This window comes from Ceratotherium simum, chromosome 5 (assembly GCF_057802395.1).
Source record: "Ceratotherium simum simum isolate JZ-2026a chromosome 5, ASM5780239v1, whole genome shotgun sequence".
Taxonomy (NCBI): domain Eukaryota; kingdom Metazoa; phylum Chordata; class Mammalia; order Perissodactyla; family Rhinocerotidae; genus Ceratotherium; species Ceratotherium simum.
The window spans coordinates 77,654,896-77,668,846 of NC_141904.1; the positions used below are offsets into that span (position 1 = coordinate 77,654,896).

The 13,951-nt window shown below is 40.3% G+C and overlaps 1 protein-coding gene across 2 annotated transcripts in view; it reads right to left on the reverse strand.

The window, feature by feature from the left end:
• Positions 1–10,513: 10,513 nt before the first annotated feature.
• SUMF1 (sulfatase modifying factor 1) overlaps positions 10,514–13,951 on the reverse strand; it is a 94,023-nt gene continuing 90,585 nt past the window's right edge. For both annotated transcript variants that reach the window (XM_087431373.1, XM_004442409.2), the window contains one exon: positions 10,514–11,628. In XM_087431373.1, coding sequence (XP_087287499.1) covers positions 11,518–11,628 — 111 coding nt within the window. In that variant the 3' untranslated portion in view covers positions 10,514–11,517. The remainder of the gene's footprint in view (positions 11,629–13,951) is intronic.

The window sequence follows — 13,951 nt, forward strand, 5'->3', positions numbered from 1 at the left end:
GGCGTGGCCCAGGGGCCAGCTCTTGAGACATCAATGGAGTAGGGAGGTGGAGGAGAGGAGGCTGATGAGACTAGATAACATGTGATGTTCCTGACCTTCAGACTGTGATTTTTTAACTTTCTGGGGCACGTGAGGTCAGAAGCACCCCTAACCAACCCATATGTAGGAGAGGTTAGAAGTATTAACTCAGAGAGAGGCTCCAGATCACCAAACCACAAGGAATATGACATGGTAATTACAGACAGTTAAGAGATGACTGTGGATTGTGGGGAGGGGTGGGGAGTGGAAACAATTGACTCCTGAAGACTGATTTCATTAACAGTGAGTCACTTTTCCAGACTAGAGTCATTTGCAATCAGGATTGGACCGATTAGCAGACCCCAGGGTTATATTTCAGCAACAGAGAGCAGGAATGCTCTAGTGCTAAGGCCAGATGAAGACCTCAGGTTGGTTTCATTCATCTCCCCTGACAATGATCCCTGAATCCTACAGAAGAATCCCCCCATGCTGATCCACCTTGGTTGTTCTCAGATTCATTTTAGACAAAAAACCATCGAAAAGCTGCAGATTCACTGTGCTTGGGAATGTAAACTGGTACAGTCTTGTTGGAGGGCTGTCAATATCCAACACAATTTAAAATAACCATATGCTTTGATACATGCATTAGACTCTTAGGAATTTATCCTACAGAAGTATCTGCACAAACTGGCAAAGATAGAAGTTGGTTTATTGGAACATTTTTTTAACAATAAAAACTGAAAACAGGGGCCAGCCTGGTGGCTTAGCGGTTAAGTGCATGCGCTCCGCTGCTGGCGGCCCGGGTTCGGATCCCGGCCGTGCACCGACGCACCGCTTCTCCGGCCATGCTGGGGCCACGTCCCACATACAGCAACTAGAAGGATGTGCAGCTATGACATACAACTATCTGCTGGGGCTTTGGGGGAAAAAATAAATAAATAAAATCTTTTAAAAAAAAAAAAAAAAAAAAAAAAAACTGAAAATAACCAAAGTATTCATCAATAGGGAGATGCTTAAATTAAATTAATTCAACTATTTTAACAAGAGCTAGACCTATATAGCACTTTCACGAGGTATACAAAATATATTAAATGAATAGTATTTATAGTATGATTCCATTTTGTTTTATAAAAACCAAATATGAGTTGTATATATTGTATATGATTTCTGTCTGTATATATGTATATATTTATAAATCATCTGTATTCAATATATATCAATATACACATGTATAATATATGTTTGTAAACGCACAGAAAAAAGTCTGGAAAGATACACTAACTGATGATAGTAGTTACCTGCTGGCACAGATTTGGGAGAAGACCAGAACTCACAGAACGAAGGGCTTCTAAGGATACTTTGCATATTTTTTAGAGTTTCTAGTTTTATCCTATACATTTTATTGCTCTTACAATTAAAGAAAAGAAAGATTTTTCTAATGAAACTTGATACATAGTTATTAATAAGATATTATTAATAAAGGCAGTAGAAATTCAGAAAGTAATCAGAGTAAAAAGATGACAGATCATTCCAGAGCCTCTCCTCCGTTCTGCAGGTCACATTCTCCATCTCCATCTCCATTTCCTCTTTAAAAAGCTAGAGATTGGAACAAACTAATACTTTGGAACAATATTTTTCCTATGGAATAAAGGTTTGCATCTCCCTTTTCTATCCCCTCCCCCTAGCCTTTCCAAATCCCCAGTACCTTTAAATAAATGTTCTCCAACTCTAGGGATCATTTATACAAAAACAGCAAAAACCAAGAACAATCTGGCCGCTAGAGGGGGAACATTACACATGAAACCATTTTAAGTTGCCACTTCACAGGAAAACATTCCCACAGGCAGAGGAACAAGGACTGGCTCCAAAAGAGACTGTCCACAGCTAACAGTCCACAGGCAATAATCAATGTGATTCAGCCTTTGGCTTGCCTGATATGCAGCAAAAGGTTTCGTTAATAAATATAAAATTACAGGGCCGGCTCTGTGGCTTGGCGGTTAAGTGCGCGTGCTCTGATGCTGGCGACCCGGGTTCGGATCCCGGGAGCGCCCCGAGGCACCACTTCTCCCTCCAACACGAGGCCGGGTCCCACGTACAGCAACTAGAAGGATGTGAACCTATGACATACAACTGTCTACTGGGGCTTTGGGGGGAAAAAACTGAATAAATAAAATCTTTAAAAAAAAATATATATATATAAAATTACAAATGTGAATGTGGTTCCCATATTAGTGAGGTTTTTTCCCTCCCCACCGAACTGAATATTTACAAATGTTCTGGAACAGTGGCAAATGTTGAGTTGGAAGCTACCCTAAAACTGCGTCTTAAGAAACAATGCCCAGTTTTTAGCCCAGCAGCAGAGTTAGGAGCAGAGAGTGAGAAACTTGAGCCTAGTTTCACAAAGACCAGGGGATTTAATCTTATCAAGGAAGTCTTCCCATAAGCCTTTTCAGAATGCTATTTAACAAGCACGGTGCAGGACACTTTTCCTTTCATTCTTCACACATGATCTCAGTTGTCTTTATCAGCTGTATTCTTTTCATGGATTTGGGCCTGGTACAAATGAGCTGATAATGTACCTTTTGATATTCATTTTTCCAGCGGATGAATGTTTCCCACACACCCAGCCTTCTCCCACCTCGCCCCTAAAAAAAAAGAATCCTATTCTTTATGGGAACATAAGCATTTTGTAAAAAGCAGCAGCAAATTCTGGGGAAACAAAGAATGTGATGAAAACATGCCTTTTGAAAATGTGTAGTCTTAACCTTGGATACGTCTTTACCATGTTGAGAATAATTACGGCATCGACTTTCAAAGTTTGGAATAGATGTAAAGCAGGTCAAAGGTTCACACACACATCACCCTATACTGACAATTTTAACCCTCCTGCCTCAATTCTACCTTTTCTAAACGTTCTTCCACTTAACTTTGAAAATCTGAAAAACAAATAGGTTTAGTAACTTGCCCCAAATCACAATACCAGAAAGTGGTAGGACAAGAAGTGAAAACCTAGACAGTCTGGCTCCAGAGTCCATGTTCTTAACCACTAATCCATTCTACCTTCTCACTCTTTGCCTTCTTTCTCCTGGAGGTGCTCTCTCACCTCAGTAATCTCCCTCTTCAATCCATCCGTCCTCACCCCAAACTCAAAATAAAACTGTGGTTTTAACGATACAGTAGAGAGAACAGAAGTCACAAAAAGGGTGTGAGTCCTGGTTCTGCCTCGCTCAGCCGTGTCACCTAGGCACCTTCAAACACTCTGAGTCCTAGTTTCCTAAGTGCACATTGGAAATACTGACCCAAAATAACCGGTTCCTCCCAAGACTGCCTGCAGATTAAATTAAATCATGTACATAAAGCACCCAGCACAGTGCCTGACTGACTAAGGGGTGTCTAAAATTGTTGTCTGGAAGACAGACTAACTAGGAGAGGTAGAGTAATCATAATTTACAGCAAAATGAAGACAAAATTCACAAGGAGAAAGTGAGCAGTTTCACAAAAGTAACACTGACGTTTCTCACTGACTTTATAATACAACCACTATCTGAGGGGACAGACATTGGTGACATGCAGGGTCCCAACACCATGTCACCTTGAGCAGGGGCTGCAACAGTGGGAGATCTTACATTACATGTCCCTAATATTGCAAAGCTCTTTTGGGGAGTCCTTCAATATCATAGTGATTCCAACTACAGGACAGTTTAGGGCAGTCCATGCACAGAATTGTCTTTCAGAGGAGCTGGGTCCTTTATCACCTCTGCATTTAATAGGTCTTCCGAAATGAACAGGAAGGAAGTGCTTCTTAACAGTTAATTTTACTTTCTTTTGTGGTCATTTAAACTCAATTCTTCTTGACTGTCTTCAGAAGAGACAGAGAAGGGCTGGTCAGTATTCCCAAGACAAATTCAGTGACTATCAGACCTTGTTTTTCTCCTAGATCAACAGCTCTCAAACTTTTTGCTCTCTGAACCCCATAACATGCCTAGAAATTACTGAAGACCCCAAAGAGCTTTGTAATGTGGGTTATATCTAGAGACATTTAGCATATTAAAAATTAAGGCTGGGAAAATTTTAAAACATGAAAATATACAAGCTTATATTCTATAAGCCATCAGAATACATATCATGTAGTCTCTGGAAAATCCCACCATACATTCATGAAATAATGAGAATAAAAAAGGCAAATAACATCTTGGGGGGCCAGCCCAGTGGTGCAGTGGTTAAGTTCACGCACTCCACTTGGCAGCCCGGAAGTCATGGGTTGGAATCCAGGGCAAGGACCGAGGCACCGCCTATCAAGCCATGCTGTGGCAGCGTCCCATATACAAAATAGAGGGAGATGGGCACAGATGTTAGCTCAGGGCCAGTCTTCCTCACACACACACAAAAAGGCAAATAACATCTTACTATTGTTATGAAAGTAGTTTTGACTCAACTCCCTACAAGTGGGTTGGAGATCCCCAGGGTCCCCTGACCACACTTTGAGAACTGCTCACTATACCAATCCCTACGAGTGCTTCTGCCAAAAAACTATACTCCTTTGGACATCATCTTGATTTTTAAATCTGGTAATTTATCAAGTTAGAATCTAGATTCTGGACCAATAATCTCACAGAAGGATTAAATGAGAAGGAAAAATTTAAGTGACTAACCAGAATTACCTAAACAACTATTCTCTAAAACGGAAATGCAAATTAGCATTAAAAACACCACAGACATTAAAAACATCTCATACACTGCTGGTGGGAGTGCAAACTGGTGCAGCCACTATGGAAAACAGTATGGAGAGTCCTCAAAAAATCAAGGATAGAACTACCATATGACCCAGCTATTCCACTGTTGGGTATTTATCCAAAGAACTTGAAAACACCAATTTGTAAAGGTACATGCACCCCTGTGTTCATTGCAGCGTTATTCACAATAGCCAAGACTTGGAAGCAACCTAAGTGCTCATCAAGGGACGAATGGATAAAGAAGCTGTGGTATATATACACAATGGAATACTACTCAGCCATAAGAAACGATGAAATCCAGCCATTTGTGACAACATGGATGGACATTGAGGGTATAATGCAAAGTGAAATAAGTCAGAGGGAGAAGGTCAAATACCGTATGATTTCCTTCATTAAGTAGTAGATAATAACAACAATAAACAAACACATAGGGACAGAGATTGGATTGGTGGTTACCAGAGGGGAAGGGGGGAGGGAGGAGGGTGAAAGGGATAATTCAGCACATGTGTGTGGTGATGGGTTGTAATTAGTATTTTGGTGGTGAACATGATGTAACCTATACAGAAATAGAAGTACAATGATGTACACCCGAAATTTTTACAATGTCATAAACCAATGTTACTGCAATAAACAAAAAATTTAAAAAAAAAAAAAAAAGGGTACATTTGGAAAAAAAAAAAAAGACAAGACAGTTGATGGGCTGGCCCCCTGGCTTAGCGGTTAAGTGCATGCGCTCCGCTGCTGGCGGCCCGGGTTCGGATCCTGGGCGCACACCGACACACCGCTTCTCCGGCCATGCTGAGGCTGCGTCCCACATACAGCAACTAGAAGGATGTGCAACTATGACATACAACTATCTCCTGGAGCTTTGAGGGAAAAATAAATAAATAAATAAAAATTATAAAAAAAAAAAATCACAGAAAACATCAACAGGCTGATCAACATATTATGGGCCACCAGACTGCCCTCCTTTTGTTTTCCTTCTTTTTAATTATTGTTATGCTCAAGAATGACATTTGTTCACTGGTATTAAACCTGGCAGAGGTTCTTTGTGAGGTGGATTCAAGAGGAAAAGCTTCAGAACTATACAATATGTGTAACCATAACCAGATCTAATTTTCCCCTTTAACAAGAACTTGGTGGGACAGATGGACCATATAGTATCAGGGCATTTTCAAATTCAAGTATTAACAGAGGTTTGGGGATCAATCATGTCAGCTCCTTTTCTTAATGTTTGAGACAGAGGTCAAGTTTATGCTTTTATATTCAGCCTCTTTGTTCTTTCTTACTCTTAGCTGATTATGCGCTCTGTTCTACACCTGTAACCTATGGCTGACCAGAACCATCTGGTAGCACATTCCTGCTCCTCTGCCTTTAATAATCTTAGTCATAACAGGAACAAGTACCTAGGAAGCACTCACCCAAGTACTTGGTGCTTAACTCTTTATTTTTGCATTATTTCATATCTCTCCACAACCCCACAGGTAGGTACTCATTATACCCATTTTACCTGAGAGGACATTACTTACCTAAAGGTCACACAGTTAAGTATGTGGCGGGGTGGGCATATGATCCCAAACAATCTCATTCCAACACTCTCTTCTCACAAGGCTAAACTGCCTTTTAAAGACAGGAACTGAAGAGATGAAAGGGGGATCCTTCCATGTCATTTAAAACTAAACAAATAAAATTTTATTTGGCAAGTGTCTGGAGCAGAAAAAACTGTGGACTTCAAAAAAGCAACCAAAGAGGGCCCTTCTTCACAGGCACCAAACTAAATGCAGGTGAACCTCTTATCAGCGCCACCTGACAAGGAACGGCTTATCTCTTTTCCCCTGACAGTCTGCTAGCTGGTTTCACTTTCCCCCTAAGCGCTGATTCAGAGCTTCTAACGTTACCCTGTTGAGGTGCCAAACTGACAGGTTGGAAAAGAGTTGCTCTGATCAGTCTTCCATTCCCTCAGCAAAGATAACAAGGAGTTTGTCAAACATGGCCCAGACCCAGCGGTAAGAGAGCAATCCTACCCAACCTTCAATTATTCTGAAATGGAATCGCCTTCTTGCCTGACAACTGTGACTAATTCCAAAAGCCCAACCAGCCTTCTCATAATAATGACTTTGGGGTCAATTACCATTGGGGGGCAGATTAGAATCTGATCCAAAGCTGAAAAGTTCCAACCCTTGGTGCTAATCCTCTGAACTTTCCAATCCTAAATAAGGCAAGTTTCAGAAAAGAGCATTTTTCATTTTATAGACTACCTGAATATTATCTGTAATAGTTTTGCTTAATCGAAAAAGTAATTAAACTCCTGCTCCTAACTCTAAACATAAGTCAGAGGAAGGAAGGAGTTCTGGCCAGCTGCCAAGGCTCCATCTGAGGCTCCCGGAGTCAATAATTTCCATGGCGTTTTAAGTATTTGAAACAATAAAGGCCAGCTTTCGCTAATAGCGCGACTGATTCTGGCAAACCTATAAAAACAAGGCCTGCTCTGGGGCAGTTTATATTACAGAGAATTAAGTTTTAGTAAATGAAATGAAACTAATAGTTGAGAAACAGATTACCTGCGGCTGTTAAATGATTTTAGGTGAGATGGGGTGGAGAGGGAGGAGAGGAGTCTCATAAGGCATTCCTAGGTAAGATGATGTCCTTGGGCAAGCCACTGCCCTGTCTCACACTTGGATATTTCTAACTGGTACATGACTTACTTGATCAGTCATTTTTCAGATAGAAATACATGAGATTTTGTGTGCCATGAAAATGAATCAATTTTCATAATCTAGGTTGAAAAGTGGCACCCCACAGGCCGAATCTGGCTGCAGAAGCAATTTATTAGGTCTTCATAGTGTTTGCTTTTTTTTAATCTGAATTGGTTGCCAACATGAAAAACTCAGAAGACTTCACATGAAAATGCAGATATCCAGCTACTCTCAGATACTGGCCGACTGAGCAACTCTGGGCTCACATTCCTGCGTGGCTGCCCCTTGAGAATGGGCATCACTCACACTCAGCCTGCATCTTGCCTGGCCCCTGTTCCCACGAGAGCTAGGCTCTGTACCTCCTGTTTTCCTCCTCAGAGCCAGCCTGCAGGTAACTCCCTTATGAGAAAATATTGCCAATGGTAAGGTTAGTATTTGTTGGAAGGAAAGAGGGAGGAAGAAATGCATGCAAAACATCATTTTCTAAAGAAAAAATAAATCCCATATTAGTCTCTTGTATGAACTTCCTGAAGGCTTGGAACAGAAAACACCATATTTCCATCTTTTTTTCCAAATACTCCTTTCACTACATCAACTATGGATTTTACTGCATGCAACAATTCTATGTGTAGCTTGAAAACATGACCTGTTTTGAAAAGGTGATTAGCAAAGGACTAGAATTCTAAGCTTCTCATGGATGAAAGGCCCATTGCCTTATTTTATGTCAACAACAGAATTCTCAGTAAAGAAGTTTACGGAAAATAGAATTTACCAATACACTAGTTTGGAGCCTTGACTGCACCACACCCCAGCCCAAATCAACACTTATTAAAATAAACAGCATCTTCCATTTCTTTTTTTCCTGAAGGGTCATATGGACAACAGAGATGCTTGGTCAAAAAAAAAAGGGTGGTGGTGGGGTGGAGGGGAATGTCTAAATTAATGCAAATCCCTATTCCATTTTAAGCTGTAGGCTGACCCAAGCAAAGTTTGTGGCATCTATGTAATTTGATATTTTCCAAGAAGGAAATGTCACTCTTGACCACCACCACCATCATTCCCCATCCCCTACTCCCTTCTAATCATGTTCACAAGACTTTAAGAAAGAAGATATGACTTACTTCCAGCTCAGCCCATCACGTACACCCCTGAAAATAAACCAAGATTGTCCAGGATTCAAGACCAAAGCAGATTTGAGAACAAACTTCAAATTCCCTCCATGCTTCAGTGGGGCAAGAAATAAGAGTTAGAAGCATAGACCCAAATATAAGAGCTCCTGAAAAAAAAACCCCAAAACAGATTTTCAATAGTGGTATTGGCACATCAACCAAATATCTGTTTTGCTACACTAAGTATTTCTTTAATGCAGAAATACCTCATAAGTGAATAGTAAACAGAGAATGGAGGACAGGAGTCATGTTGGGGCATATACAATTTGAAACATGTTTCAAAACAATCAGGGGTGAACTTTCTGGCAATTTAAGAGAAAATCTTAGCAATAAATGAAAACCTTCAGAAAAAAGAAACTAAAAATTCTATTGATGTGCAAGTAGTGGTTTATTAAGTGGCTTCAAGAATTGCTACACATTCTACTAGGTTAATTAAAAAGCTGAGAGTTCAGATAACGATGCTACAAAGATATACCTCCAGCCCTCTTAAAAACGTTTGATGAAGAAATCTACACTCCTGTCAGATCTTTACTTTTGATGGAAGTGGTCTCTTTGAAAAGCAAATGCCGTCAAGGACTTACATCTTGGAGAAGCAAGAAGGAACCCCAGGGCTTCCGGCTGCACAGGACTGACTGGCTGTGATGTTAGCTGCACATGCCACTGGAGATTTCATTAGCTACTAGTTCTGTTACGATAGTTATTATTTTTGTTAGTGCTCTGGTTACAAAGTTCCTCAAGTTTTGAGTGGTCTGCCCCAGCCTTATTTTTCCCTTATGTCCCCTATTTTTTACGTGCAATTTTGCAGGTGAGGTTTCTCAGGAATGCATACATGGCATTAAAGCTGAAATTATACTGCCATCTTGGTGGTCTGCTCATATGTCAACACGCAATATTATACATTATAGTGGCAAGCTGTCTGTAGTTTGGTGCACTCTTTAGTTGGTAGCCTGGAACTGTGGTTCTTAAACGAAAGGCTTGTTAGGATTTCCTTTTAAATGCTTTCCAAAAGTATGCTGCTGATAAAAATGCAAACTAAAGACTAAGCCAAAACGCCCCCAAAAATATTTACGCTATAAAACATTAATTAACAAGAAGAATTCCAAATATACACACTAAAAATATAACCATGTAAAAAAATATAAGCAGGTGGGAGGTAACAGTAAAAACAAAAACTGTACTTGAGTAGTGGTGACGTTAAGAATAAAATACCTTTTTCCTACGTTAGCTTTTTCAATTAAGTGAACGCTTTTTTGGTTTGTTTTGCCTGGAATTAATCATCAATTGGTGAAAGTTTGTAGAGAAACATTTTATATCCACAAGGTAACAGATTAACAAATGCGGCTAAACACCCCAGCAACATGACTGTTCCTGTTTTTCAAGACAGATGTTTTAACGTTAGCAGGCTTCGCACAAAAATAGCAATCAAGCGTTGCTCCAACACTTATGAATGTTGTTTCACTTACTTTTTGAACAACCAACATAAACACAACCCATTTATTTCAAATTACCTGCTAGAAACGTCTTAGGGGTCTTCAAGGACAGAAAAATCGAGATGGAATTCTGATGACATGGACCTCAGGTTGAAAGCCATCACTCTAAACATGGTTTCCTGTCATGTGAAGCAGCTGCCGGGTTTTACAGGACCACCAACCAAGGCAACGTTCTTGACTTCGCCTCATCTACGAGGCACAAAGAAGCAAGGTCGTAATCAGGTTCCCAGCAGAAGAGCCTTGCTTTTTGGACTAAAAATTCCCACAAACGGCTCATAAATCAAAATTATCAAGTAGCTAATGGACATGAAAGTTTCTAGCAAACAAAATGCATACACATCACAAAGTCATTTCTTTAAAAGAAAACACAATGGAGGGAAACAGAAAAGAAACCCAGGAGAGCAAAGCCTGATTTAGCAGATACCAGTTTATTCTCTATTGTGCATGATTCAAAGCATCTGATATTCCACAGCCAACAAGATTTCCTACTTCTCTATTACAAAATACTGAGTACCTTGAATATGGTTAATTCAAAGTTCTCATTCCTTTTCTCCTACATCTAGAATTAAACAGGTTTCTCCGTTTAGCATACATTTCACATTCACCGAAGGCTTTGGGGAGAGGGGGAAATAGGGCTTATAATTGCCCCCCTGAACCAAAGGCACTTAATGTTAAAAGATAAAGCACAGTAGAATCACCCCACAGACATTCCTGCGTGTTCAGACTGCTGAACTTGAGCGTACCATCACTGGCCCACATGGGATTCATCATAACAATGTAAAAGACACTGATTTCCTTGAAAAAACAAAGTGCAGTGTGAATATAAAGACTCATCACCACCACCCCACCATCCTTTTCTGAAAAGAATACGTAAGAGAACTCTTATTTTACATTAGTATCACCCAAGGTTCACACGTGGAAAAAAAATAGCTAAAAAATAATCTGTCATAAATTCTCACTATGAAATCATGATAGACTCTGGTATACTCATAGAATTTGTGAGTTGGAGCGAGCCTCGGAGATCATGCCGTGCATCCCCTCACTCGACAGATGAGGTCACTGAGGCCCAGGAAGGTCAAGTGTGGGACTCCGGGGTCTGACCCCAGTGGCAGGCCCCAGGTAGGACGTAGGCCTCCTGAAGCCTAGCTCAGGGTGCCCTCCACGCCCCTTCCTCTTTAAAAGACTCGCAGAGTAAAACATGGTGATGATCTCCAAAGATGCACCACACAATAAAGCACATGTGCTGACGGAGGTCAGCGATTTGGTCTCGCAAGGCGGTTCCTCTGGCCATTGGGCAGGTAGGTAACCCACTTCATGGTGGGAATTCTTCACACAAGGTTGGTTAACCTTCTGAGGGAAGCCGGGCAGGGTAGACACGACTTCTTGGATTCACGAAGCCTGTTCTTGGTTCTTAGCTCCTGGTGGGCAGACGATCAGCTGCACAGCGGAACCCCAGATTCGAGGCGGAGCTGTCAGGTGTGTTCTGGCTTCGAGCAGCACAGCGATACCTATAGCAGTAGGACTGTGCAGAGAGAAAAAGAAAGGTGAGTGCTCTCAGACTCTCAGCTGAAGGCTCTAAACTGTCAGAAGCATGTTGTACCCATGTGCCAGCTGTAGAGAAGTTATGCCTACCTGTAGACAGAGCTTCCCCCCCAAACAAACACCCCCTCATGCATACTTAGCATGTATGTTTTGAAAAGGGCAGCACATTCAGACTTCACCACATACTATCCAGTGTTTTACCTTATAAACATGACACAGATATAGTATAAAGATGTTGGTGTCAGCATTACTTATAACAGTAAAAAAAAAGTAACAACCAATAGTTACATAAGTTACAGCACATCCATATGACAGACTAGTAAAAATCCATTAAAAATCATAAAACTATTAAAAATCACATTTTTATGTAATATTTAATGACATAGGAAATTCTCATGATAAAATGTTAAATGAAAAAGTCTAAATACAAAGCCGTGTATGTGGTATGATCTCAATCTAGATAATTAGGAATGCCAAGGGAAAAAAGACAAGAAGATTCAGAATGCACCATAATATGAACAGTAGTTATCCTCAAGCAATGGGGTTTCAAATTCCTCCAATAAGTATATTTAACTTTTATAATTTGAAAAGTTATTTTTACATTTAGCACAGTATTTGACAATAAACCAAGTAATAAAGGTAAATGGCAATCAAGAAAATGTTAACTAAGAACAACATTAAGATATTATCTAATATCTAGCAGACTGGCAAAAATTAATCAGCAAGCCTAGGAACATCAAAAGTAGGAAAGGCTGTGGAAAACATTTTTTAATACATTGCTTTTGGAATTTAAATCATAATAACTCATAAAGCTATACATTTGTGTGTGTGTGTGGGATTTGTTTTGTACCTGTTTTGTTTTATAGGAGGAAAGTAAAACCATGTACATGTGCATCAACACAGACACGGAGCACCCAGTATACCCCAGGCACGTGCTAGGCACCTTCACTTGTTATTTCATTTGATCATAACAGCCCAGAAAAATTAAATGACTTACCCAAGATGACACAGTTGTTAAAGGAAGCAGAATTTTAACCCAGGTCTAACTAGCGCGCTTGCCTCCCTAGCAAGATTCTATGCTCCTAGATGGAAAAACATCACATCTCTTGCTTCATTCCCACCCCCATACATTCATCCTGCATGCACACCCATACTCGCACAAATTAAGAAAGCCTAACACATATCCCCGGCCACCTACTACGCATTCAGTGAATAACGACAGATTACTTAATTCAAATACTTCAAAAGCTTCCATATTCCAAAAGTAACCATGTATGGAACTCTTATGTCCTAGGATTGTTCTTTGATCCAAAATAATAGAGAATGAAAATAAACTAGTTATCCTGTGTACCATGAGCATTAACTCTGAGTTGGCCCAGTGAAACTAAAGTCCTTGCCAGCTGGTTAAAGAAACTGCATATAGAATTATGTAAAATAACTTTGGAACTCATAAAAAGAGATAATTTGTTAGGCGGCAGGGAATAGGTCAGCATGAAAGAGGGTTCTTTTTCCTTAATTCTTTTTATTCTCCTTTCTCTCACAAAAGTCAAATGTTTCTAATCTTCATAAATATTATCTCTAAAGTTGACACAAATTCTCTGGAGCACTTCCACTATAAAAAGAAAGACATGGTTCTCTGTCTTCTATAGATAATGAAACAATAGCAACCAATTTTCTCATTTTCCCCATGGCCAGTGAGGAATACAACGTATTACCAATACTCAGGCAGGCAGAGGGAAGATGAATAAGAAAGATGCCTGAAATAATAATTTTAAAAATCAGTCACATCTGCTACTCCCTGTGGTCAGCATGCAATGGAAGTTCTAAAATGACCAGAGGGAACCATGCAGGAAGACACAGCAGGAGCTCTGTTCCACATAGGGCCAACTCACCAGACTGCTGTGAAGCAACAGTGCTTTGGTTATTTCCAAAATCCAGCCCCTATGGATAATCCAGGGCCCCATGCTACCCAGTGTGTATAGTGAATTCTACATTAGAGCAAGAATTCAGTTTAGGGGGAGGCAGGCAGTCAGACATGGACATTCTTGTCCGTAATTGTCCTACAACTGACAAAGGCAATCAAGCGTTTCCTGATTCCTACTGCGTAGACCCCTAGAGGAAACCCAAGTCCAGGCACGGTCTTGTCCTGCTGGAGATCAGAGGCTAGTTGAGGAAACAATGATTACACATCCAACAGCTACAAAACACGCTAGGGTTAAAACATTCTGAGGTTATTACAAATTCAGATAAAGAAATTGTCCTTTGTGGAATGCCAAAGTCTTGAGGAAAGACTTTTGGAAGGC